Source organism: Aquarana catesbeiana, linkage group LG03 (genome assembly GCF_042186555.1).
Source record: "Aquarana catesbeiana isolate 2022-GZ linkage group LG03, ASM4218655v1, whole genome shotgun sequence".
Taxonomy (NCBI): domain Eukaryota; kingdom Metazoa; phylum Chordata; class Amphibia; order Anura; family Ranidae; genus Aquarana; species Aquarana catesbeiana.
The window spans coordinates 2,551,385-2,578,671 of record NC_133326.1 but is presented as its reverse complement, the minus strand read 5'-3'; the positions used below and the strand labels follow the sequence as shown (position 1 = coordinate 2,578,671).

The 27,287-nt window shown below is 43.6% G+C and overlaps 1 protein-coding gene across 2 annotated transcripts in view; it reads right to left on the bottom strand.

The window, feature by feature from the left end:
- The window catches only part of UNC5D (unc-5 netrin receptor D), a 924,160-nt gene extending 914,793 nt beyond the window's left edge, over nt 1–9,367 (bottom strand). For both annotated transcript variants that reach the window (XM_073618230.1, XM_073618231.1), the window contains exon 1: nt 7,699–9,367. In XM_073618230.1, coding sequence (XP_073474331.1) covers nt 7,699–7,783 — 85 coding nt within the window. In that variant the 5' untranslated portion in view covers nt 7,784–9,367. The remainder of the gene's footprint in view (nt 1–7,698) is intronic.
- Nucleotides 9,368–27,287: the final 17,920 nt, after the last annotated feature.

Here is a 27,287-nt window from a genome sequence, read left to right as displayed (position 1 = left end):
CACACATATACACACACACGCACACACATATACACACACACACACACATTTACACACACACATATTCACACACACACACATATACACACACACGCACACACATATACACACATACACACACACATTTACACACACACATATACACACACACAAGGCGCATGGTTCTAGCTTCGAAAATTGCATTTTACTTGTAGAATCAACTCTATTCATCACCCCTTGGCTTAAATGGCCGATACAGCGTACATTTTTATCCATCCAAACATTTTTTATTGTCATTTTTTTACATTTTGTTTAATTGCTCTTCTATGATTAATCCAAAACATTTCATTCATTGATCTGTTATATTCTATCATTCACACAGTGCTAGAAATATACAGAAATATCATTCCCTCTCCTCTCTATGTTACACATTTTTTTCTCCAGAAGAGCTTTCTAGAGGTTTGTCCTTCCATGATATCCGACCTGTACTGTACATAGAGCTGGTGTGTGTATGGAGCATACAGAGCATATAAATTGTATAGAGTGTATAGAGTATATAGAGTGTATAGCGTGTATAGAGTGTATAGAGTGTATAGAGTGTATAGAGTGGATTGCGTGTATAGAGTGTATAGAGTATATCATCAATTTAAAGCCTATATATTTTATAGAGCATATAGGGTATATAGAGTGTAAACAGCATATAGAGAATGTAGAGTGTAAAGAGCATATAGAGTGTATAAGGTATATAGAGTGTATAGATCATATAGAGTATATAGAGGATATCAAGCATTTAAAGCCTATATATGGTCTATAGAGCATATAGGGTATATAGAGTGTTTACAGCAAATAGAGAATATAGAGTATACAGCATATCATCAATTTAAAGCCTATTTATAGATGATATAGGGTATATAGAGGTAAACAGAATTTAGAGTGTATAGAGCATATAGAGTGTATAGAGCATATAGAGCGTATAGGGTATATAGATCATATCAAGCATTTAAAGCATATATAGTGTACAGAGCATATTGGGTATATAGAGTGTATACAGCATATAGAGAATATCAAGTGTATAGAGCATATAGGATGTATACAGTGTATAGAGTATATAGAGTGTACAGCATACGAACAGCATACTAAGTGTAAAGAGCATATAGAGTGTATAGAGGATAGAGACTGCATAGAGCCTATACAGCGTATAGAGCATATAGTGCATATAGAGTGTATAGAGCATATAGTGCCTATAGAACATATAGCGTGAATAGAGCCATCTAGAGTGTAAAGATCATATAGAATGTATAGAGCACATAGAAGTTATAGCACGGATAGAGTGCATAGAGCATATAGAATGTATAGAGTATAGAGCTTATAAAACATATAGAGTGTATAGAATGTATAGAGCATATAGAGTGTATAAAGCTTATAGAACATATACAATGTATAGAACGTATAGAGCTCATAGAGTGTACAGAGCTTATAGAACATATAGAATGAATAGAGCATATAGAGTGTATAGAGTATAGAACTTATGAAATGTATAGAGCATATAGAATGTATAGAGTGTATAAAGCTTATAGAACATATACAATGTATAGAGCATATAGAGTGTACAGAGCTTATAGATGGTATAGAGATTATAGAACATATATAATGTATAGAGCGTATAGAACATATAGGGTGTACAGAGCTTATAGACGGTATAGAGATTATAGAACATATAGAACATATACAATGTATAGAGTGTATAGAACATATACAATGTATAGAGCATATAGAACATATACAATGTATAGAGTGTATAGAACGTATAGAGTGTACAGAGCTTATAGACGGTATAGAGAATATAGAACGTATAGAACATATACAATGTAGAGAGTGTATAGAACATATACAATGTATAGAATTTATAGAACATATACAATGTATAGAACTTATAGAACATATACAATGTATAGCATGTATAGAACATATAGAATGTATAGAGTGTATAGAACATATAGAGTGTACAGAGCTTATAGACAGGTGAGAGATTATAGAAGGTATAGAATATATAGAATATATACAATGTATAGAGCGTATAGAACATATACAATGTATAGAACGTATAGAACATATACAGTGTATAGAGTGTATAGAACATATACAACGTATAGAGTGTATAGAACATATACAATGTATAGAACGTATAGAACATATACAATGTGTAGAGTGTATAGAACATATACAATGTGTAGAGTGTATAGAACATATACAATGTATAGAGTGTATAGAACGTATAGAGTGTACAGAGCTTATAGACAGTATAGAGATTATAGAAGGTATAGAGTGTACAGAGCTATGCTGTATATGGATTACCCTGAACGTTCGATCGTCGCTCTATCTCAGCACACACAGAATATATGTCTATAGGAATCAGAAAGAAACCCATGCACACTCATTTGCACCGACTACAAACATGCTGATATTTGTGACTCGCAGTTGTATTTCTGTAACCGCATGAGTGTTTATCTGCCAGGACCAACCAGCTCTATACATTATTTATAGAAACGCTTCAGCCTGCTATCACAACTAATAGCCTATCAGTGTTGAATTGATTGGCACGTCCGCTAGTATTTAATGGGTTAATTAACCCTTCTTTATCAATGTATTAAACATAACGCTTTGAAGATAACTTTACTCATAGACAATAGATGAGTTATTGATCTGATCTTTAGTACACCCAACAACCACACACACTGCTCACTGCTATCATATGAGCAGAGATAACAGTCTCTGAGCAAAGAGCAATGGTGGTGTGTCCGTTCCCCCAATGGTGGTGTGTCCATTCCCCCAATGGTGGTGTGTCTGTTCCCCCAATGGTGGTGTGTCTGTTCCCCCAATGGTGGTGTGTCCGCTCCCCCAATGGTGGTGTGTCTGCTCCCCCAATGGTGGTGTGTCTGCTCCCCCAATGGTGGTGTGTCCGCTCCCCCAATGGTGGTGTGTCTGCTCCCCCATCGGTGGTGTGTCCGTTCCCCCAATGGTGGTGTGTCCGTTCCCCCAATGGTGGTGTGTTGGCTCCCCCAATGGTGGTGTGTCCATTCCCCCAATGGTGGTGTGTCCGCTCCCCCAATGGTGGTGTGTCCGCTCCCCCAATGGTGGTGTGTCCGCTCCCCCAATGGTGGTGTGTCCTCTCCCCCAATGGTGGTGTGTCCGCTCCCCCAATGGTGGTGTGTCCGCTCCCCCAATGGTGGTGTGTCCGCTCCCCCAATGGTGGTGTGTCCGCTCCCCCAATGGTGGTGTGTCCACTCCCCCATACTCAGCTCTATAGGTAGGTACAGTGCATTGCATATTATCATTGATCTTTGCACCACCAAAGGACTTGTTTACACCGCACATTCAAATACAGGAAAATGCATAGACAAGCTATTGTCTTTTATAGAACTCATTTACACTAGAGCATTGAGCACATTTTTGTGTGCCCAACTGAATAAAGTTCATCAACCCGCATTTTGTCATTCTAGTCAGATGACCTTTTAAACATGAACACATGTTAACCTATGCAAACTGAACATGAGCTAAGGTAAGTATTTCTGGTGTGAACCTAACAAAAGGGAGACCATAAATGTACAGGTACAGTATCTAACCAACAACATATGGTGGCCATAAAGGTACAGGTATCTAACCAAGATCACAACGGTGACCGTAAAGGTACAGGTATCTAACAAATATCACAAGGGTGACCATAAAGGTACAGGTATCTAACCAACAACATATGTTGACCATAAAGGTACAGGTATCTCACCAACAACACAAGGGCGACCACAAAGGTACAGGTATCTAACCAACAACATATGGTGGCCATAAAGGTACAGGTATCTAACAAATATCACAAGGGTGACCATAAAGGTACAGGTATCTAACAAATATCACAAGCGTGACCATAAAGGTATAGGTATCTAACCAGCAACATATGTTGACGGCGGCACAGTGGCGCAGTGGGTAGCACTCTCGCCTAGCAGTAAGAAGGGTCGCTGGTTCGAATCCCGACCACGACGCTACCTGCCTGGAGTTTGCATGTTCTCCCTGTGTCTGCGTGGGTTTCCTCCAGGTACTCCGGTTTCCTCCCACACTCCAAAGACATGCTGGTAGGTTAATTGGATCCTGTCTAAATCGGCCCTAGTATAGGTATGAATGTGAGTTAGGGACCTTAGATTGTAAGCTCCTTGAGGGTATAGGGACTGATGTGAATGTATAATATATATATGTAAAGCGCTGCGTAAATTGACGGTGCTATATAAGTACCTGAAATAAATAAATAAAATAAAGGTACAGGTATCTCACCAACAACATAAGGGTGGCTATAAAGGCACATGTATCTAACTAACAATGCATTGTGGACATTGGTCCATCCTCAAGTGTCTAGCACAACACAAGGTCCTGTCAACCTTTCCTCACAATGTGATGGATAAAGTACAAGCACAATAATGGGAACTTCTGCTGAAAATTTGGCATAGCAATTATATATACTGAAAACTGTAAGTGCTACATCTTATACCTCTAGATCCCTCCACTGGGAAAGGTAGGTTGCATTGCTTCAAGACTCATCCACAAAGCAATCCTTCACAATTGGGAATAATGAGCAATATGCTTAAACATTTAACGTGCTGCTAATCAACTTTTGGACAACTTTGCCATGTAAAGTTATTATAATGCAGTCCTCTCTCTATGTAATTGATGTTATTTTTACATAAAAATGATAGAAATCATGAGTCTTAGGCCAAAAGAAATCACATTCCAAATGGTATATTTTGATTTAGGTGTTTCTTTTATCTTTTTACCTTTGACTGTTCACCACCAGATCTATGAAGCCCTGATCTTTGCCCATACCCTTAGTCATCCTAGTCATCCATGGAGCCCTGATCTTTATCCATACCCTTAGTAACCCATGGAGCCCTGATCTTTATCCATACCCTTAGTAACCCATGGAGCCCTGATCTTTATCCATACCCTTAGTAACCCATGGAGCCCTGATCTTTATCCATACCCTTAGTAACCCATGGAGCCCTGATCTTTGCCCATAACCTTAGCCATCCATGGAGCTCTGATCTTTGTCCATACCCTTATTCATCCATGGAGCCCTGATCTTTGTCCATACCCGTAGTCATCCATGGAGCCCTGATCTTTGCCCATACCCTATAGTCATCCATGGAGCCCTGATCTTTGTCCAAACCCTTAGTGACCTATGGAGCCCTGATCTCTGTCTATACCCTTAGTGACCCATGGAACCCTGATCTCTGTCCATACCCTTAGTGACCCATGGAACCCTGATCTCTGTCCATACCCTTAGTGACCCATGGAACCCTGATCTCTGTCCATACCCTTAGTGACCCATGGATCCCTGATCTCTGTCCATACTCTTAGTGACCCATGGAGCTCTGATTTATGTCCATACCCTTAGTGACCTATGGAACCCTGATCTCTGTCCATACCCTTAGTGAGGCCAAGTGGTTTTTACCTCTTCTAATGACCACATTGTGCATATTGTGTCGATTGTCAAATGCTTTCATTGAATCTTGAGGCAGTTTGTGTTGGGTTCTGTGCCCACTCATGGTGGCATATCGGAGAACAGAGGGGCTATTATGAAGGTTTCTTCTGATCACCAAATCTCGGGCAGTTTAACAAGCTTTATGCAATGAGCTCCCCAGCAGGGTTGGAGCCCTGACCTCTCTAGTTAGTCCTTTAATAAAATGTTACAAGGAGGAAGACGGATGCATATGATTGCAGCAATATGTCCAGACAAGTAGCAGCTAGAGACACATTCGGTAAACGTTTTTGTGTATGCATGATAGACCTGTGAATGGTCTGATGTTCTGCTGGGTAGGTGCAGCTAGCTGTTGCATTAACAGGATCCTTTATAATATACTGATGATAAAACACATTGACATCTATGACTTATCTGAAAGGAAATAATGTATATTGTAGCCAGGCCACCATTTATAAGAGAATATAATTGAATATGGATATGGTTTCAGATTAACAAACTACTCATTGAATCAGCCTGGAGATCTGCCTGGTGTAGAACTACAAGTCTCAGCAAGCTGCCATGCTGGTATTTTTCTCATGTAATACTGACTTGATATCCATACTTTGTAGATCTAATCTGGACATTAAATGACTTGGTGTAATATATTTTGTATTATGAACCCACAATGTTCAGATATTGATGTTCTCCAGAAGAACGGCCACATGTATCCCTCGCCATTATCGCACACACCGCCCATGCTGCATGTTTTTGTGTTTCTAACGCTACATTGTGTCAATGGCATTGATAAATCACATTCATCCTTATTAGACATGCGTGTTTTATGGGCTGGGGACATAGAACAGCCTTGACAGGAGTTTGTACCTGAACCTACAATACCATGCCTGACCTGAAGCAGAGACATGAAACCTGCAAGGCATGGTTCTCCAGCTTATGTGATAGACTCGGCAACCCAGGAGAGCTGGCTGGTAACTGTAGTTCTACAGGAAATTAAAACTTCCTAAACATAACCTATATCAAGGGCTTCAGATCAGATGAGGAACTACAAGTCCAAGCATTGCTTTGCAGTTGCAGTCTATCAGGGCATGTATGATCCAACTTATGGAGGACATATTCAGTCTATGGAAGCTCTTCCCTGGCATGAGAGCGGATTTCATTCTTCAGTCACCTAGATCCCCCTGGAGTCCTCATAGCACCTCCATCAATGTATTCACTCTGCAGCCCACGCATGTTTCTCACAAATTAAACTAGTCAAGCCTGCAACTCATTAGCTCAGAGTTCATATGTGAATTGTTTAATATCAGTTATCACACATAACTGGCTCTTATCGCTCTGCCTCCTCTGTGACCTAAGGAGAAATTAAATATGGCCTTAAGTGTATCAGGGAAGAAGCGTGGAAAGGAGGGGGTTAACCCTTCTGGAGCCAAGAGGACCAGTAAAGCAATGCTGCTGGCAATGCAATGAGACAACCCTGCACTGCAGTTACACAGTGGTGCCCATATCACTACTAGAACATACTGCTGATGAGTATTACCAGCAAATCTACCCAGGGGTACCTGACATACCCATGAAGAGTCTGATTGATATCTGCCTGGCACAGTGCAGGGTGTGGTAACATAAATAAAAGGTAAGGCAGTGTGGTGCAGGTGTGCTATTTGTGGTGCAGGTGTACAAGGTAAGGCGGTGTGGTGCAGGTGTACAACGTGTGGTGCAGGTCTACAATGTGTAGTACAGGTGTACAAGGTAAGGCAATGTGGTGCAGGTGTACAATGTGTGGTGCAGGTGTAGGTAAGGCAGTGTGAGGCAGGTGTACCATGTGTGAGGCAGGTGTACCATGTGTGGTGCAGGTATACAAGGTAAGGAGATAGTTAATGACTAGACATGGGTAAACAGTACAAGATGAACCAACATCAGCTCAGATCGTCAGTCTCCACACACAGTGGGATCAAGGACACGACCATATTTAAAAAGTTAACTGGCATGACCCACACATAGATTGCAATGGCAAGAAATGACCGATGTCTATGGATCGCTATGGATCAGAACCCAACCTGGCTCAATCATCCTGATCATCACCTCTATTCACATTCTGCTCACCACTTCTCTTCATAGACACCCAATATCCATGACCCCAATGTGTTCCCACCATAGGAACACAGTCACCCCCACAGACACCTGATGATATAGAGCGGTCCTACCTTTCTGTGCAGCTCCAGATGGAGAGAATCCTATAGCCGAGACAAGTAGCAGAAAAACCAGCAAATGTCCAGATTGTGGATCCATCCTGATCACAGGTCACCAGCAGCCATCTCCAGCCCCAGTCTGCTGCAGCCCCTCTTCTTACACAGCAGGATATTGCAGCCTTCTGTAGACTTCATCCATGGAGTGCAGCTCCGTGGCTCCCGATGGATGGTGGCTCTACCTTGGATATTCCTTAGAAAATGTCCTTCCTCACTGGTTGTCTCCCTGGATCTCAAAGCTCAATGGCTGTCCTCCTGGATATCTAGGTTCGATGGGTACCCTCCTGGATCCCTGGTTGTCCCCCTGGATCTCTAGGCTTACTAGTTGTCCTCTTGGATCTCCGGGCTCACTGGTTGCCCACCTGGATTTCCAGGCTCACTGGTTGCCCCCCTGGATCTCTGGGCTCTCAGTATACATTCTTCCATATATTATTCTTCCTTTCCGATATCCAGTCTTATATCCCTCCAGAGTCTTTGGCTCCAGCCTGGCAGCACAGGCAATAGCCGGAGCTCTGTTTAGACGTTGCTGGCAGAAGAAGACAGCCCACCTGGTCCTGGCTGCCCATGCTCCATCAGTCCCTGGCAGAGGATGACATGTACCGGGGCTCAGGTTGGTTCTGGATGTATGCAGTCCTCTATGGGTGGGAGGGTTGGCTGAGTGCTGGGCTCAGGTTAGTCTTCTATGGATAGGAGGGTGGCATGAACCTGGACTCAGGTTAGTCCTCTATGAGTGGGAGGGTGGCATGGACCTGAGCTCAACTACGTTCTGGATGTGTGCAGTCCTCTATAGATAGGAGGGTTGGCTGAGTGCTGGGCTCAGGTTAGTCCTCTATGGATAGGAAGGTGGCATGAACCTGGACTCAGGTTAGTTCTCTATGGATGGGAGGGTGGCATGCACCTGGGCTCAGGTTGGTTCTGGATGTGTGCAGTCCTCTATGGATGGGAGGGTTGGCTGAGTGCTGGGCTCAGGTTAGTCCTCTATGGATGGGAGGGTGGCATGGACCTGGGCTCAGGTTGGTTCTGGATGTGTGCAGTCCTCTATGGATGGGAGGGTTGGCTGAGTGCTGGGCTCAGGTTAGTCCTCTATGGATGGGAGGGTGGCATGGACCTGGGCTCAGGTTGGTTCTGGATGTGTGCAGTCCTCTATGGATGGGAGGGTTGGCTGAGTGCTGGGCTCAGGTTAGTCCTCTATGGATGGGAGAGTGGCATGGACCTGGGCTCAGGTTGGTTCTGGATGTGTGCAGTCCTCTATGGGTGGGAGGGTTGGCTGAGTGCTGGGCTCAGGTTAGTCCTCTATGGATGGGAGGGTTGGCATGGACCTGAGCTCAGGTTAGTCCCCTAGGATGGGAGGGTTGGCTAAGTTCTGGGCTCAGGTTAGTCCTCTATGAATGGGGAGGTTGGCTGAGTGCTGAGCTTGGCATCCTCTTAGCTCAGACTCCAATGCTTGGCTTTCTCCCCATCATAACTTTTCCTGTCTGGTCCTGTATATATTGCATCTTCCTGTGCAGTGTTCAGGCTCAGCCAGTCCCTCTCCTCTCCTCTCCTCCCTCCTCTTCTCTTCTCTTCTCTTCCCTCAGCAGCATTGGCAGCTTTCAGCCTTCTCAGCTCCACACCACAACATGCTGATCCATATTTCATGAGCTGTGCCTCGCCTGCAGCCAATGGGAGCCCAGGAAGGGTGGGATAGGTGTGGCTGGAGGGATTGTTATTGGGGATAATGGGATGTGTGCTGTGCTGGCTGACTTGTGTCTACAGAGCTCTGCTATAGGAAGGAGGCGATATTATAGAGCAGCCAGTAACGATCGGTACGGGGCAGGTAGAGGAGCCGACCTCTGTGTGCTCAGAAGGATTAGGGAGCTGTCCGCGGGGTGCCGGCTATAGGGAGGGGGTGCCGGCTATAGGGAGCTGTCCGCGGGGTGCCGGCTATAGGGAGGGGGTGCCGGATATAGGGAGCTATCCGCGGGGTGCCGGCTATAGGGAGGGGGTGCCGGCTTTAGGGAGCTGTCCGCGGGGTGCCGGCTATAGGGAGCTGTCCGCGGGGTGCCGGCTATAGGGAGGGGGTGCCGGCTATAGGGAGCTGTCCGCGGGGTGCCGGCTATAGGGAGCTGTCCGCGGAGTGTTCAGGAGGAGGCCGGACGGCTATAGGGAGCTGTCCGCGGTGATGGTGCTGAAACCCGACCAGAGCGGAGAGCTGTCCACATGCTGAACCGGAGCTCATCCTATGATAGTCTACATATATACTGTTTATATACTATACTATGTATACAATAAATACATATACTATGTGTATATATATACGTATATGTATACTATGATAGTATGTACAAATATTTACATACATTTACTATAATATGCATATAATAAGTACAGCATACTGTATAGCATATATCTATACAGTACATATAATGAATACTCTCCCTCTCTCTCTCTATATATATATACTACATAGTACATATGTGTATATATTCTATACATATATATATATATATATATATATATATATATATATATATATATATATATATATATATATATATATATCTCACACACTCCCTACATATATTTATATATACACTCTCCGGCCACTTTATTAGGTACACCTGTTCAATCGCTTGGTAACACAAATTGCTAATCAGCCAATCACATGGAAGCAACTTAATGCATTTAGGCATCTAGACATGGTGAAGACAACTTGCTGAAGTTCAAACTGAGCCTCAGAATGGGTGAAGAAAGGGCATTGAGGTGACTTTGAACGTTGCATGGTTGTTGGTGGCAGACGAGCTGGTCTGAGTATTTTTGGGATTTTCACACACAACCATCTCTCGGGTTATAGAGAATGGTGGTAAAAAGAGAAAATATCCAGTGAGTGGCAGTTGTGTGGAGGAAAATGCCTTGTTGAGGTCAGAGGTCAGAGGAGAATGGGCAGACTGGTTCCAGAGGATAGAAAGACAACAGTAACTCCAATAACCTCTTGTTACACCCAAAGTATGCCCCCCCCCCCATTGTATAAAATTCAAAATAATAACCACAGCATACAAGGCCATCCACAATATTGCCCCCCATCTACATCACCAACCTCATCTGCAGATATCACCCAAATCATCTCCTCCCCTCCTCCCAGGACCTCCTGCTCTCTAGCTCCCTTGTTCCCATGCTCACCTCCAGGACTTCTCCGGAGCCTCTCCCATCTTCTGGAACTCCCTACCCCAGTATGTCTGATCAGCTCCTACCCTGTCCGCCTTCTGGAGATCCCTGAAAACCTAATTATTAAGGGAAACCTCCCCCACCCTTACATAAGAACTTTCCCCAAGTCACCTCCATCAGATCATCCCCCGCAGCTATTACCTTCTGTGCCACCTCCCCCCTCCCTTTAGATTGTAAGCTCCATTCCTTCTGCATTGACCTGTATTGTAATCGCACTGTCACCCCTTCTTATTGTAAAGTGCTGCGCTAACTGTTGGCCCCATATAAATCCTGTATAATAATAATTGTTCAATGTATTATATTGCCTGATTTTCTCTCTACCTCCTCTGTACTCATAGGCGTGCGCACAGTGTGTGCCGGGTGTGCCTGGGCACACCCTAATCACCCCATGCGAATGACCATTATCCAGGAGCAGCACCTGGTGGGTGATTGGGGGATGCCAGTGGCCAGTGTAAATACCCTCATTATATTAAAGGCTAGGTTCAACTTTAGGAACACCATAAACTCGTATTTAGGGTGTAGAGCAATAATGCACCCAATCAACTGTCTCCCACCACCAGAGCTCCTCCCTGTGACAGCTTATGGCATTCATGTTTGTTTGAGTTTTGGGGTGCACACCCTAATGCAATAGGCTGTGCACACCTATGTCTGTACTCCTGAAGAAGTCGATGTCTATATACAGTATATATGCGCATACAGAACGTTCTGCCCCCCCCCAGGCTTTTTCTGGCACTTTTTTGTTCACATGTAACAATCATTTCTTATTTAAAGAAACTTACTTAGAACCCCCAAACACTATATATATATATATATATATATATATATTTTTTTTTTTTTCAAGGCAGAGGCCTTAGAGAATAAATTGGTGGGTGTTTCATTTTCCTATGTTACACGGTATTTGCGCAGCGGTTTTTCAAAAGCAATTGTTTGGGGAAAACAAATACTTTTTGAATTTTAATGCAAAAAAACACAATCCAGCCACAACCCAAATGTCATTTTATAAAAGATGAGGTTATGCCGAGTCAATAGATACCTCACATGTCATGCCTGCAACAAACAACATACATTTTACTATCTATAGACGGAGCTTTAAAAGCCTTTACAGGTCATCACTTTATATCTACAGAGCAGTTCTGCTGCGAGAATTCCTGCCCACGATCTGACGTTCACGGCGATCCCTCACATGTGCCGAACGACTGCTGTCTGCATGTGTATGAGACCGACGCGCACGTCTCCCTTTGCAGGGCAAACTTTTGCTTTACATTTTTTTTTTATTTATTTTATTGCTGTCACAAGGAATGTAAATATCCCATGTGACAGTAATAGACAGGTTGGTGGATCTATAGGAGATTGTACAATCAGATTGTATCATTTATGGTCAGCTCGATGGGACATTGCAACTAGACATGTGCTCTTCGTTTTGTTCCGAATCGAAATTCAGACAAATTTTTCATTATTCAAATTTCCATATTACAATAGTAACAAATTTTAAAATGAATCCGAAATAACGAAACGAAAATTTCAGATGAAATTTGGATAGTTTTCTAATTGAATTCAAATTTGAGAAGAGAATAAAATAAAGGAATAGAATAGAAAAGAATAGAAAATAAAAGAATAGGTTATAATAGAGTAAAACAGAACAGGATACTCAGTAAAAGAATGGAAAGAAATTAAATAGAAAATAAAGTAATAGAATAAAATATAATAGAAAAGAAAGGAATAGAATAGAACAAAAAAGATAAAATGTAACCATCTTAGAAAATTCAAATTTCAAACAGAAAAAAAAAAAGAATAGAATAGAATAAAACAGAAAGAATATAACCATCTTCCAGAAGTCCAATTTCTAACAGAATAAGTTCAAATAGAAAATAAAAGAATAGAATTGAAAATTAAATAATAATAAAGACTAGAATAGAAAAAAAAAACAATAGAATACAATAAAATAGAAAAAATACAACCATCTTCCAGAATTTGAATTTTGAAAAGATTAGAAAAGAATAGAAGATAAAAGAATAGAATAGGACAGAATAAAAAAAAAAAAAAAAAAACAATAGAATAGAATAAAATAGAAAGAATATAACATTTTTTCCAGGACTCAAATTGCAAAAAGAATACATTTAAATTCAAATAGAACAGAAAAGTATAAAATTAAAAATAAAGTAATGGAATAGAATAGAAAAAATAACTGTAGAATAGAGTAGAAAGATATAACCATCTTCCGAAATTTGAATTTTGAATATAATAAATTTGAATTCGAATAGAATAGAAAATAAAAGAATAGAATAGAAAAAAACAATATAATAGAATGGAAGAGAAAGAATAAAACCTTCTTCTGCAATTTGAATTTCAAAAAAAAATTAATTTGAAAAGAAAAGAATAGATTAGAAAGAATAGAAAATAAAATAATAGAATAGAAAAGAATAAATTAAAATTTGAATAGCATAGGATAGAAAATAAAATAATAGAATAGAATAGAAAAAAACAACAGATTAGAATAGAATAAATAGAAAGAATTTAACCATCTTTCAGACTTTTAAGTTAAAATAGAATAGAAAAGAATAGAAAAAACAGGATAATAGAATAGAAATAATATAACAATATAACGTTTTTCTGAAATTTTAATTTTGCACAGAATAAATTCTAATTAGAAAAGAATAGATTAGAAAAAAATGAAAATAAAATAATAGAATAAAATAGACTGGAATAGATTAGAATAGAATAGAATAGAAAAACTGATAGAACAGAATAAAATAAAAAGAATATAACTATCTTCCAGAATTTGAATTTTAAATAGAATACATTTGAATTTGAATAGAATAGAATAGAAAATAAAAGGATAGAATAGAGTAGAAAAAACAATATAATAAAATAGAATAAAATAGAAAGAATATAGCCATCCTCCAGAATTGTAATTTAGAATAGAATTGAAAATGAAGTAATAGAAAACATTCCTAAATTCAAATTTCAAATAGAATAAATTTGATTTCAAAATGAATTTAAACTGATTTGAATTTTCCAAATTCAGTCGAATTGCGCTTGAAAAGCGAAATTAATTCTGAAAAGGAATTTCTGTAAATAATGAAATGACCCGTACATCCCTATGGAAGAGCGATCGGATGGTTCTTCAGGTCAGGGATCGCCGATCCTCCTAGTTGGGATTGGAGGGATGTGACACGAAAAAATAAAATGAAGTAAGAAATTCTCGGTGGGAGGAGCTGTGACTCACAAGCGGGACAATATTTTTATTCAAAATGAAAAAATTTGGGTAAAATTTGGCGATGTACAAAACCTGTGCCGGGGGTGCGTCCCGTTATCGGGATTCGTATTTATTGCCTTCTCTTCATGAACTCCAGAGAATGTTTTATTTATTTATTTTGATTTGCAATGTCATTTAATTAATTTCTGTGTAACACCATTAAAGAGATATCCCCTCACTTCCTATCTCTATGACACCATTGTAGAGATATCCCCTCATTTCCTGTCTCTGTGACACAATTGAAGAGATATCCCCTCACTTCCTGTCTCTGTGACACCATTGAAGAGATATCCCCTTCCCCTCACTTCCTATCTCTATGACACCATTGTAGAGATATCCCCTCATTTCCTGTCTCTGTGACACAATTGAAGAGATATCCCCTCACTTCCTGTCTCTGTGACACCATTGAAGAGATATCTCCTCACTTCCTGTCTCTGTGACACCATTGAAGAGGTATCCCCTCACTTCCTGTCTCTGTGACACCATTGAAGAGGTATCCCCTCATTTCCTGTCTCTGTGACACCATTGAAGAGATATCCCCTCACTTCTTGACTCTGTGAAACCATTGAAGAGCTATCCCTTCACTTCCTGTCTCTGTGACACCATTGAAGAGATATCCTCTCACTTCCTGTCTCTGTGACACCATTGAAGAGATATCCTATCACTTCCTGTCTCTGTGACACCATTGGAGAGATATCTCCTCACTTCCTGTCTCTGAGACACCATTGAATAGATATCCTCTTACTTCCTGTCTCTGTGACACCATTGAGGAGATTTACCCTGACTTCCTGTCTCTGTGACACCATTGAAGAGATTGCCCTTCACTTCCTGTCTCTGTGACACCATTGTAGAGATATTCTCTTGCTTCCTGTCTCTGTGACCACATTGAAGAGAAATCCTCTCGCTTCCTGTCTCTGTGACACAATTGAAGAGATATCCCTTCACTTCCTGTCTGTGACACCATTAAAGAGATATCCCCTCGCTTACTGTCTCTGTGACACAATTGAAGAGATATCCCTTCACTTCCTATCTCTATGACACCATTGTAGAGATATCCCCTCATTTCCTGTCTCTGTGACACAATTGAAGAGATATCCCCTCACTTCCTGTCTCTGTGACACCATTGAAGAGATATCTCCTCACTTCCTGTCTCTGTGACACCATTGAAGAGGTATCCCCTCACTTCCTGTCTCTGTGACACCATTGAAGAGATATCCCCTCACTTCTTGACTCTGTGAAACCATTGAAGAGCTATCCCTTCACTTCCTGTCTCTGTGACACCATTGAAGAGATATCCTCTCACTTCCTGTCTCTGTGACACCATTGAAGAGATATCTCCTCACTTCCTGTCTCTGTGACACCATTGAAGAGATATCCCCTCACTTCCTGACTCTGTGACACCATTGAAGAGATATCTCCTCACTTCCTGTCTCTGTGACACCATTGAAGAGATATCCTCTCACTTCCTGTCTCTGTGACACCATTGGAGAGATATCCCCTCACTTCCTGTCTCTGAGACACCATTGAAGAGATATCCTCTTACTTCCTGTCTCTGTGACACCATTGAGGAGATTTACCCTGACTTCCTGTCTCTGTGACACCATTGAAGAGATTGCCCTTCACTTCCTGTCTCTGTGACACCATTGTAGAGATATTCTCTTGCTTCCTGTCTCTGTGACACAATTGAAGAGATATCCCTTCGCTTCCTGTCTGTGACACCATTAAAGAGATATCCTCTCGCTTACTGTCTCTGTGACACAATTGAAGAGATATCCCTTCACTTCCTATCTCTGTGACACCATTGAAGAGAAATCCTCTCGCTTTCTGTCTCTGTGAGACCATTGAAGAGATATCCCATCACTTCCTGTCTCTGTGACACCATTGAAGAGATATCCCCTGACTTCCTGTCTCTGAGACACCATTGAAGAGATATCCTCTCACTTCCTGTCTCTGTAACATCATTGAAGAGATATCTCCTCACTTCCCGTCTCTGTGACACCATTGGAGAGATATCCCTTCACTTCCTGTCTCTGTGACAACATTGAAGAGAAATCCTCTCGCTTCCTGTCTCTGTGACACCATTGAAGATATATTGCCTCACTTCCTGTCTCTGTGACAACATTGAAAAGATATCCCTTCACTACCTGTCTCTGTGACACCATTGAAGAGATATCCCCTCACTTCCTGTGTCTGTGACACCATTGAAGAGATATCCCCTCACTTCCTGACTCTGTGAAACAATTGAAGAGATATCCATTCACTTCCTGTCTCTGTGACACCATTGAAGAGATATCTCCTCACTTCCTCTTTCTGTGACACCATTGAAGAGATATCCTCTCACTTCCCGTCTCTGTGACACTGTTGGAGAGCTATCTCCTCACTTCCTGTCTCTGAGACACCATTAAAGAGATATCCTCTCACTTCCTGTCTCTGTGACACCAATGAAGAGATATCCCCTCACTTCCTGTCTCTGTGACACCATTGATGAGACATACCCTCACTTCCCGTCTCTGTGACACCATTGAAGAGATAGCCTTTAACTTTCTGTTTCTGTGACACCATTGTAGAGATATTCTCTCGCTTCCTGTCTCTGAGACACCATTGAAGAGATACCCTCTCACTTCCTGTCTCTGTGACACCAATGAAGAGATATCCTCTTACTTCCTGTCTCTGTGACACAATTGAGGAGATATACCCTCACTTCCTGTCTCTGTGACACCATTGAGGATATATACCCTCCCTTCCTGTCATTGTGACACCATTGAAGAGATATCCCCTCACTTCCTGTCTCTGTGACACCATTGAAGAGAAATCCTCTCGCTTCCTGTCTCTGACACCATTGAAGAGATATCCCTTTCACTTGTGGCACCATTAAAGAGATATCATCTCAATTACTGTCTCTGTGACACCATTGAAGAGATATCCCTTGACTTCCTGTCTCTGTGACACCATTGAAAAAATATCCCGTGATGTCCTGCCTATGTAAAACCATTGAAGAGATATCTCCTCACTTCCTTTCTCTGTGACACCATTGAAGAGATATCCTCTCACTTCCTGTCTCTGTAACACCAATGAAGAGATATCTCCTCACTTCCTGTCTCTGTGACACCATTGAAGAGATATCCCTTCACTTCCGGTCTTTGTGACACCATTGAAGAGATATCCTCTCACTTCCTGTCTCTGTGACACCATTGAAAAAATATCCCCTGATGTCCTGTTTCTGTGGCACCATTGAAGAGATATCTCCTCACTTCCTGTCTCTGTGGCACCATTGAAGAGATATCTCCTCACTTCCTGTTTCTATGACACCATTGAAGAGATATCCCCTCACTTCCTGTCTCTGTGACACCATTGAAGAGATATCTCCTCACTTCTTGTCTCTGAGACACCAATGAAGAGATATCCTCTTACTTCCTGTCTCTGTGACACCATTGAGGAGATATACCCTGACTTCCTGTCTCTGTGACACCATTGAAGAGATAGCTTTTAACTTCCTGTCTCTGTGACACCATTGTAGAGATATTCTCTCGCTTCCTGTCTCTGTGACCACATTGAAGAGATAACCCTTCATTTCCTGACTCTGTGACACCATTGAAGAGATTTCCCTTCACTTCCTGTCTCTGTGACACCATTGAAGAGATATTCTCTCGCTTCCTGTCTCTGTGGTACCATTGAAGAGATATTGTCTCAATTACTGTCTCTGTGACACCATTGAAGAGATATCCCCTGACTTCCTGTCTCTGTGACACCATTGAAAAGATATTCTGTTATGTCCTGCCGATGTAACACCATTGAAGACATATCGCCTCACTTCCGATCTCTGTGACACCATTGAAGAAATATCCCCTCACTTCCTGACTCTGTGATACCATTGAAGAGATATCTCCTCACTTCCTGTCTCTGTGACGCCATTGAAGAGAAATCCCTCCACTTCCTGTCTCTGTGACACCATTGAAGAGATATCCTCTCGCTTTCTGTCTCTGTGACATCATTGAAGAGATATCCTCTCACTTCCTGTCTCTGTGACACCATTGGAGAGATATCCTCTCACTTCCTGTCTCTGTGACACCATTGAAGAGATATCCTCTCAATTCCTGTCTCTGCGACACCATTGAAGAGATATCCCCTCACTTCTTGACTCTGTGAAACCATTGAAGAGCTAGCCCTTCACTTCCTGTCTCTGTGACACCATTGAAGCAATATCCTTTCACTTCCTGTCTCTGTGACACCATTGAAGAGATATCCCCTCACTTCCTGAATCTGTGACACCATTGAAAAGATATCTCCTCACTTCCTGTCTCTGTGACACCATTGAAGAGATATCCTCTCACTTCCTGTTTCTGTGACACCATTGGAGAGATATCCTCTTACTTCCTGTCTCCGTGACACCATTGAGGAGATTTACCCTGACTTCCTGTCTCTGAGACACCATTGAAGAGATAGCCCTTCACTTCCTGTCTCTGTGACACCATTGTAGAGATATTCTCTTGCTTCCTGTCTCTGTGACCACATTGAAGAGAAATCCTCTCGCTGCCTGTCTCTGTTACACCATTGAAGAGATATCCCTTCACTTCCTGTCTGTAACACCATTGAAGAGATATTCTCTTGCTTCCTGTCTCTGTGAGACCTTCGAAGAGATATCCCGTCACTTCCTGTCTCTGTGACACCATTGAAGAGTTATCCCCTGACTTCCTGTCTCTGTGACAACATTGAAGCAATATCCTTTCACTTCCTGTCTCTGTGACACCATTGAAGAGATATCTCCTCACTTCGTCTCTCTGTGACACCATTGAAGAGATATCCTCTCACTTCCTGTCTCTTTGACACCATTGGAGAGATATCCCTTCACTTCCTGTCTCTGTGACAACATATAAGAGATATCCTTTAACTTCCTGTGTCTGTGACACCATTGAAGAGATATTTCCTCACTTCCTGTCTCTGTTACACCATTAAAGAGATATCTCCTCATTTCCTGTCTCTGTGACACCAATAAAGAGATATCCTCTTACTTCCTGTCTCTGTGACACCATTGATGAGATATACCCTCACTTCCTGTCTCTGTGACACCATTGAAGAGATAGCCTTTAACTTCCTATTTCTGTGACACCATTGTAGAGATATTCTCTCGCTTCCTGTCTCTGAGACACCATTGAAGAGATATCCTCTCACTTCCTGTCTCTGTGACACCAATGAAGAGATATCCTCTTACTTCCTGTCTCTGTGACACCATTGAGGAGATATACCCTCACTTCCTGTCTCTGTGACACCATTGATGAGATATACCCTCACTTCCTGTCTCTGTGACACCATTGAAGAGATATCCTCTCGCTTCCTGTCTCAGACACCATTGAAGAGATATCCCCTCACTTCCTGTCTCTATGACACCATTGAAGAGATATCCCCTCACTTCCTGTCTCTGTGACACCATTGAAGAGATATCGCTTCACTTCCTGTCTCGGTGACACCATTGAAGAGATATCCTCTCACTTCCTGTCTCTGTGACACCATTGAAGAGATATCTCCTCACTTCCTGTCTCTGTGACACCATTGAAGAGATATTGCTTCACTTCCTGTCTCTATGACACCATTGAAGAGATATCTCCTCACTTCCTGTCTCTGTGACACCATTTAAGAGATATCCCCTCACTTCCTGTCTCTGAGACACCATTGAAGAGATATCCCCTCACTTCCTGTCTCTGTGTCACCAATGAAGAGATATCCTCTTACTTCCTGTCTCTGTGACACAATTGAGGAGATAGCCTTTAACTTCCTGTCTCTGTGACACCATTGTAGAGATATTCTCTCACTTCCTGTCTCTGTGACTCCATTGAAGAGATATCCTCTCACTTCCTGTCTCTGTGACACCATTGAAGAGATATTCTCTCGCTTCCTGTCTCTGTGACTCCATTGAAGAGATATCCTCTCACTTCCTGTCTCTGTGACACCATTGAAGAGCTATCCCCTGACTTCCTGTCTCTGTGACACCATTGGAAAGATATCCCGTGATGTCCTGCTAATGTGACACCATTGAAGAGATATCTCCTGACTTCCTGTCTCTGTGACACCATTGAAGAGATATCCTCTCACTTCCTGTCTCTGTGACACCATTGAAGAGATATCGCCTCACTTCCTGTCTCTGTGACACCATTGAAGAGATATCCTCTCACTTCCTGTCTCTGTGATACCATTGAAGAGATATCCTCTCACTTCCTGTCTCTGTGACACCATTGAGGAGATATCCTCTCACTTTCTGTCTCTGTGACACCATTGGAGAGATATCCTCTCACTTCCTGTCTCTGTGACACCATTGAGTATATATCCCCTCACTTCCTGTCTATTTGACACCATTGAAGAGATATCCCCTCACTTCCTGTCTCTGTGACACCATTGAAGAGATATCTCCTCACTTCCTGTCTCTGTGACACCATTGAAGAGATATATCCTCACTTCCTGTCTCTGTGACACCATTGAAGAGGTATCCCTTCACTTCCTGTCTCTGTGACACAATTAAGGAGATATCTCAACACTTCCTGTCTCTGTGACACCATTGGAGAGATATCCCTTCACTTCCTGTCTCTGTGACACCACTGAAGAGATATCCTCTTACTTCCTGTCTCTGTGACACCATTGAAGAGAAATCCTCTCACTTCCCATCTCTGTGACACCATTGGAGAGATATCCCTTCACTTCCTGTCTCTGTGACACCATTGAAGAGAAATGCTCTCGCTTCCTGTCTCTGCGACAACATTGAAAAGATATCCCTTGACTACCTGTCTCTGTGACACCATTGAAGAGATATCTCCTCACTTCCTGACTCTGTGACACCATTGAAGAGATATCCCCTCACTTCCTGTCTCTGTGACACCATTGAAGAGATATCTCCTCACTTCGTCTCTCTGTGACACCATTGAAGAGATATCCTCTCACTTCCTGACTCTGTGACACCATTGAAGAGATATCCCCTCACTTCCTGTCTCTGTGACACCATTGAAGAGATATCTCCTTACTTCGTCTCTCTGTGACACCATTGAAGAGATATCCTCTCACTTCCTGTCTCTGTGACACCATTGGAGAGATATCCCTTCACTTCCTGTCTCTGTGACAACATATAAGAGATATCCTTTCACTTCCTTTCTCTGTGACACCATTGAAGAGATATCCCCTCACTTCCTGTGTCTGTGACACCATTGAAGAGATATCTCCTCACTTCCTGTCTCTGTTACACCATTGAAGAGATATCTCCTCACTTCCTGTCTCTGTGACACCAATGAAGAGATATCCTCTTACTTCCTGTCTCTGTGACACCATTGATGAGATATACCCTCACTTCCTGTCTCTGTGACACCATTGAAGAGATATCCTCTCGCGTCCTGTCTCTGAGACACCATTGAAGAGATATCCTCTCACTTCCTGTCTCTGTGACACGAATGAAGAGATATCCTCTTACTTCCTGTCTCTGTGACACCATGGAGGAGATATACCCTCACTTCCTGTCTCTGTGACACCATTGAAGAGATATCCTCTCGCTTCCTGTCTCAGACACCATTGAAGAGATATCCCCTCACTTCCTGTCTCTATGACACCATTGAAGAGATATCCCCTCACTTCCTGTCTCGGTGACACCATTGAAGAGATATCCTCTCACTTCCTGTCTCTGTGACACCATTGAAGAGATATCTCCTCACTTCCTGTCTCTGTGACACCATTGAAGAGATATCGCTTCACTTCCTGTCTCTATGACACCATTGAAGAGATATCTCCTCACTTCCTGTCTCTGTGACACCATTGAAGAGATATCCCCTCACTTCCTGTCTCTGAGACACCATTGAAGAGATATCCCCTCACTTCCTGTCTCTGTGACACCAATGAAGAGATATCCTCTTACTTCCTGTCTCTGTGACACCATTGAGGAGATATACCCTGTATCCTGTCTCTGTGACACCATTGAAGAGATAGCCTTTAACTTCCTGTCTCTGTGACACCATTGTAGAGATATTCTCTCACTTCCTGTCTCTGTGACACCATTGAAGAGATATCCTCTCACTTCCTGTCTCTGTGACACCATTGAAGAGCTATCCCCTGACTTTCTGTCTCTGTGACACCATTGGAAAGATATCCCGTGATGTCCTGCTAATGTGACACCATTGAAGAGATATCTCCTGACTTCCTGTCTCTGTGACACCATTGAAGAGATATCCTCTCACTTCCTGTCTCTGTGACACCATTGAAGAGATATCTCCTCACTTCCTGTCTCTGTGACACCATTGAAGAGATATCTTGCTTCTTGTCTCTGTGACGCCATTGAAGAGAAATCCCTTCACTTCCTGTCTCTGTGATACCATTGGAGAGATATCCTCTCACTTCCTGTCTCTGTGACACCATTGAGGATATATCCCCTCACTTCCTGTCTCTGTGACACCATTAAGAAGATATCTCAACACTTCCTGTCTCTGTGACACCATTGGAGAGATATCCTCTCACTTCCTGTCTCTGTGACACCATTGAAAAGATATCTCCTCCCTTCCTGTCTCTGTGACACCATTGAAAAGATATCTCCTCCTTTCCTGTCTCTGTGACACCATTGAAGAGAAATCCTCTCACTTCCTGTCTCTGTGACACCACTGAAGAGATATCTCCTCACTTCCCGTCTCTGTGACACCATTGGAGAAATATCCCTTCACTTCCTGTCTCTGTGACAACATTGAAAAGATATCCTCTCACTTCCTGTCTCTGTGACACTATTGAAGAGATATCCTCTCACTTCCTGACTCTGTGACACCATTGAAGAGATATCTCCTCACTTCCTGTCTCTGTGACACCATTGAAGAGATACCTCCTCACTTCCTGTCTCTGTGACACCATTGAACAGATATCTCCTCACTTCCTGTCTCTGTGACACCATTGAAGAGATATCGCCTCACTTCCTGTTTCTGTGACACCACTGAAGAGATATCGCCTCACTTCCTGTCTCGGTGACAACACTGAATAGATACCACCCAGGTGTTTTAGAAAAGCGAATGATATTCGCTTTCCTAACACTGAGTTGCCTCTCTTCCAATCAGGTGCTCGGGTCTTTTACCTGATTAGCTGAAACGACAGGCTCTGTGATTGGATGACTATCAGGAGGAGATGCATGGAGGACTCCACTCACCCCAACGAGACGAGGTCAGTGTTGGGCAGACGGCGAGCGGATGGGGGCGGGGCGGGTCTCACAATGGGGCTGCAAGTCCTGTTTTTTTTTTTTAGAATTTCTCAGGTTGCGCCCCCCAAAATTTTGAGCACCAACCGCCACTGGACAGCAGGGGGCAGAGAAACAGCAGGACACTGATCTTCCCTGTGATTATATGTGCGGGGGGGGGGGGGGGGCAGCACAAGTCTGACCAATGGTGGACTTTGCTCTCAATTAAAATGCAAAGAAATAAACTGAGTGGGATGGATGTGCTCTCATGCTTAGTGTGGTCAGTAATAAGAAATCAGAGGGAGTGGTGGGATCACCGGGGATCTCACACAAAGAGAACATACCAGTAGATGGGACAGCAGACACATATCGGGGGAGGGGATGGGGGGACACTGTTACTCCTTATTATTTACTGTGCTGATTGAGGCCCCTCTATTGGTGGGAACAGACAGACCCCTCTTCCCCCTCCCCGGTGCGTTGCGTCCGCTGTCATGTATATTTCAAGATGAAATGCCGGAGTGTTGCTCGGGAAGCGAAGCGTGTGTGCGGATTGTTGTGTCTGTATGTTGCAGGCGGGAGACTCTGATGTATTATTTATTCTATCAGTAGGGGGGGCAATTCCTGTATGATGAGAGGAGCAACGCATGATCCGTGTGCGATACCGAGACATGACCGATCGTTCCATTACAGAGGACCCAACAACATGAGAGCACCCCCATCCTGACTCCAGCAATGAAAGTGTTAGTGATGATATCAGAGCCCCCCCATCCTGTCTCTCATGTCATCACTAACCCTTTCATTGCTGGAGTCAGGATGGGGGGGGCTCTAATGTCATCACTAACCCTTTCATTACTGGAGTCAGGATGGGGGGGCTCTCATGTCATCACTAACCCTTTCATTGCTGGAGTCAGGATGGGGGGGCTCTAATGTCATCACTAACCCTTTCATTGCTGGAGTCAGGATGGGGGGGCTCTAATGTCATCATTAACTCTTTCATTGCTGGAGTCAGGATGGGGGGCTCTAATGTCATCACTAACCCTTTCATTGCTGGAGTCAGGATGGGGGGGCTCTAATGTCATCATTAACTCTTTCATTGCTGGAGTCAGGATGGGGGGCTCTGATGTCATCACTAACCCTTTCATTACTGGAATCAGGATGGGGGGGCTCTAATGTCATCACTAACCCTTTCATTACTGGAGTCAGGATGGGGGGGCTCTAATGTCATCACTAACCCTTTCATTGCTGGAGTCAGGATGGGGGGGCTCTAATGTCATCACTAACCCTTTCATTGCTGGAGTCAGGATGGGGGGGCTCTGATGTCATCATTAACTCTTTCATTGCTGGAGTCAGGATGGGGGGCTCTGATGTCATCACTAACCCTTTCATTACTGGAGTCAGGATGGGGGGGCTCTAATGTCATCACTAACCCTTTCATTGCTGGAGTCAGGAAGGGGGGGCTCTCATGTCATCACTAACCCTTTCATTGCTGGAGTCAGGATGGGGGGGCTCTGATGTCATCATTAACTCTTTCATTGCTGGAGTCAGGATGGGGGGCTCTGATGTCATCACTAACCCTTTCATTACTGGAGTCAGGATGGGGGGGCTCTAATGTCATCACTAACCCTTTCATTGCTGGAGTCAGGAAGGGGGGGCTCTCATGTCATCACTAACCCTTTCATTGCTGGAGTCAGTATGGGGGGCTCTCATGTCATCACTAACCCTTTCATTGCAGGAGTCAGGAAGGGGGGGCTCTCATATCATCATTAACCCTTTCATTGTTGGAGTCAGTATGGGGGAGCTCTCATGTCATCACTAACCCTTTCATTGTTGGAGTCAGTATGGGGGGGCTCTCATGTCATCACTAACCCTTCCATTGCTGGAGTCAGTATGGGGGGACTCTAATGTCATCACTAACCCTTTCATTGTTGGAGTCAGGATGGGGGGGCTCTCATGTCATCACTAACCCTTTCATTGCTGGAGTCAGGATGGGGGGGGCTCTAATGTCATCACTAACCCTTTCATTGCTGGAGTCAGGATGGGGGGGGCTCTAATGTCATCACTAACCCTTTCATTGCCGGAGTCAGAATAGGGGGGGCTCTCATGTCATCACTAACCCTTTCATTGCCGGAGTCAGAATAGGGGGGGGCTCTAATGTCATCACTAACCCTTTCATTACTGGAGTCAGGATGGGGGGGCTCTGATGTCATCACTAACCCTTTCATTACTGGAGTCAGGATGGGGGGGCTCTGATGTCATCACTAACCCTTTCATTGCTGGAGTCAGGATGGGGGGGCTCTGATGTCATCACTAACCCTTTCATTGCTGGAGTCAGGATGGGGGGGCTCTGATGTCATCACTACCCTTTCATTGCTGGAGTCAGGATGGGGGGGGGCTCTGATGTCATCACTAACCCTTTCATTGCTGGAGTCAGGATTGGGGGGGCTCTGATGTCATCACTAACCCTTTCATTGCTGGAGTCAGGATTGGGGGGGCTCTGATGTCATCACTAACCCTTTCATTACTGGAGTCAGGATGGGGGGGGCTCTGATATCATCACTAACCCTTTCATTGCCGGAGTCAGGATGGGGGGGCTCTCATGTCATCATTAACCCTTTCAGTGCTGGAGTCACGATGGGGGGGCTCTAATGTCATCACTAACCCTTTCATTGCTGGAGTCAGGATGGGGGGCTCTGATGTCATCACTAACCCTTTCATTGCTGGAGTCAGGATTGGGGGGGCTCTGATGTCATCACTAACCCTTTCATTACCGGAGTCAGGATGGGGGGGGCTCTGATATCATCACTAACCCTTTCATTGCCGGAGTCAGGATGGGGGGGGCTCTCATGTCATCACTAACCCTTTCAGTGCTGGAGTCAGGATGGGGGGGCTCTGATGTCATCACTAACCCTTTCATTACTGGAATCAGGATAGGGGGGGGCTCTAATGTCATCACTAACCCTTTCATTACTGGAGTCAGGATCGGGGGGCTCTAATGTCATCACTAACCCTTTCATTGCTGGAGTCAGGATGGGGGGGCTCTAATGTCATCACTAACCCTTTCATTGCTGGAGTCAGGATGGGGGGGCTCTCATGTCATCACTAACCCTTTCATTGCTGGAGTCAGGATGGGGGGCTCTAATGTCATCACTAACCCTTTCATTGCTGGAGTCACGATGGGGGGGCTCTAATGTCATCACTAACCCTTTCATTGCTGGAGTCAGGATGGGGGGGCTCTGATGTCATCACTAACCCTTTCATTACTGGAATCAGGATGGGGGGGCTCTAATGTCATCACTAACCCTTTCATTACTGGAGTCAGGATGGGGGGGCTCTAATGTCATCACTAACCCTTTCATTGCTGGAGTCAGGATGGGGGGGCTCTAATGTCATCACTAACCCTTTCATTGCTGGAGTCAGGATGGGGGGGCTCTAATGTCATCATTAACTATTTCATTGCTGGAGTCAGGATGGGGGGCTCTAATGTCATCACTAACCCTTTCATTGCTGGAGTCAGGATGGGGGGGCTCTGATGTCATCACTAACCCTTTCATTACTGGAGTCAGGATGGGGGGGCTCTGATGTCATCACTAACCCTTTCATTGCTGGAGTCAGGATGGGGGGGCTTTCATATCATCACTAACTCTTTCATTACAGGAGTCAGGATGGGGGGGCTCTCATGTCATCACTAACCCTTTCATTGCTGGAGTCAGGATGGGGGGGCTCTAATGTCATCACAAACCCTTTCATTACTGGAGTCAGGATGGGGGGGCTCTGATGTCATCACTAACCCTTTCATTGCTGGAGTCAGGATGGGGAGGCTCTGATGTCATCACTACCCTTTCATTGCTGGAGTCAGGATGGGGGGGCTCTGATGTCATCACTACCCTTTCATTGCTGGAGTCAGGATGG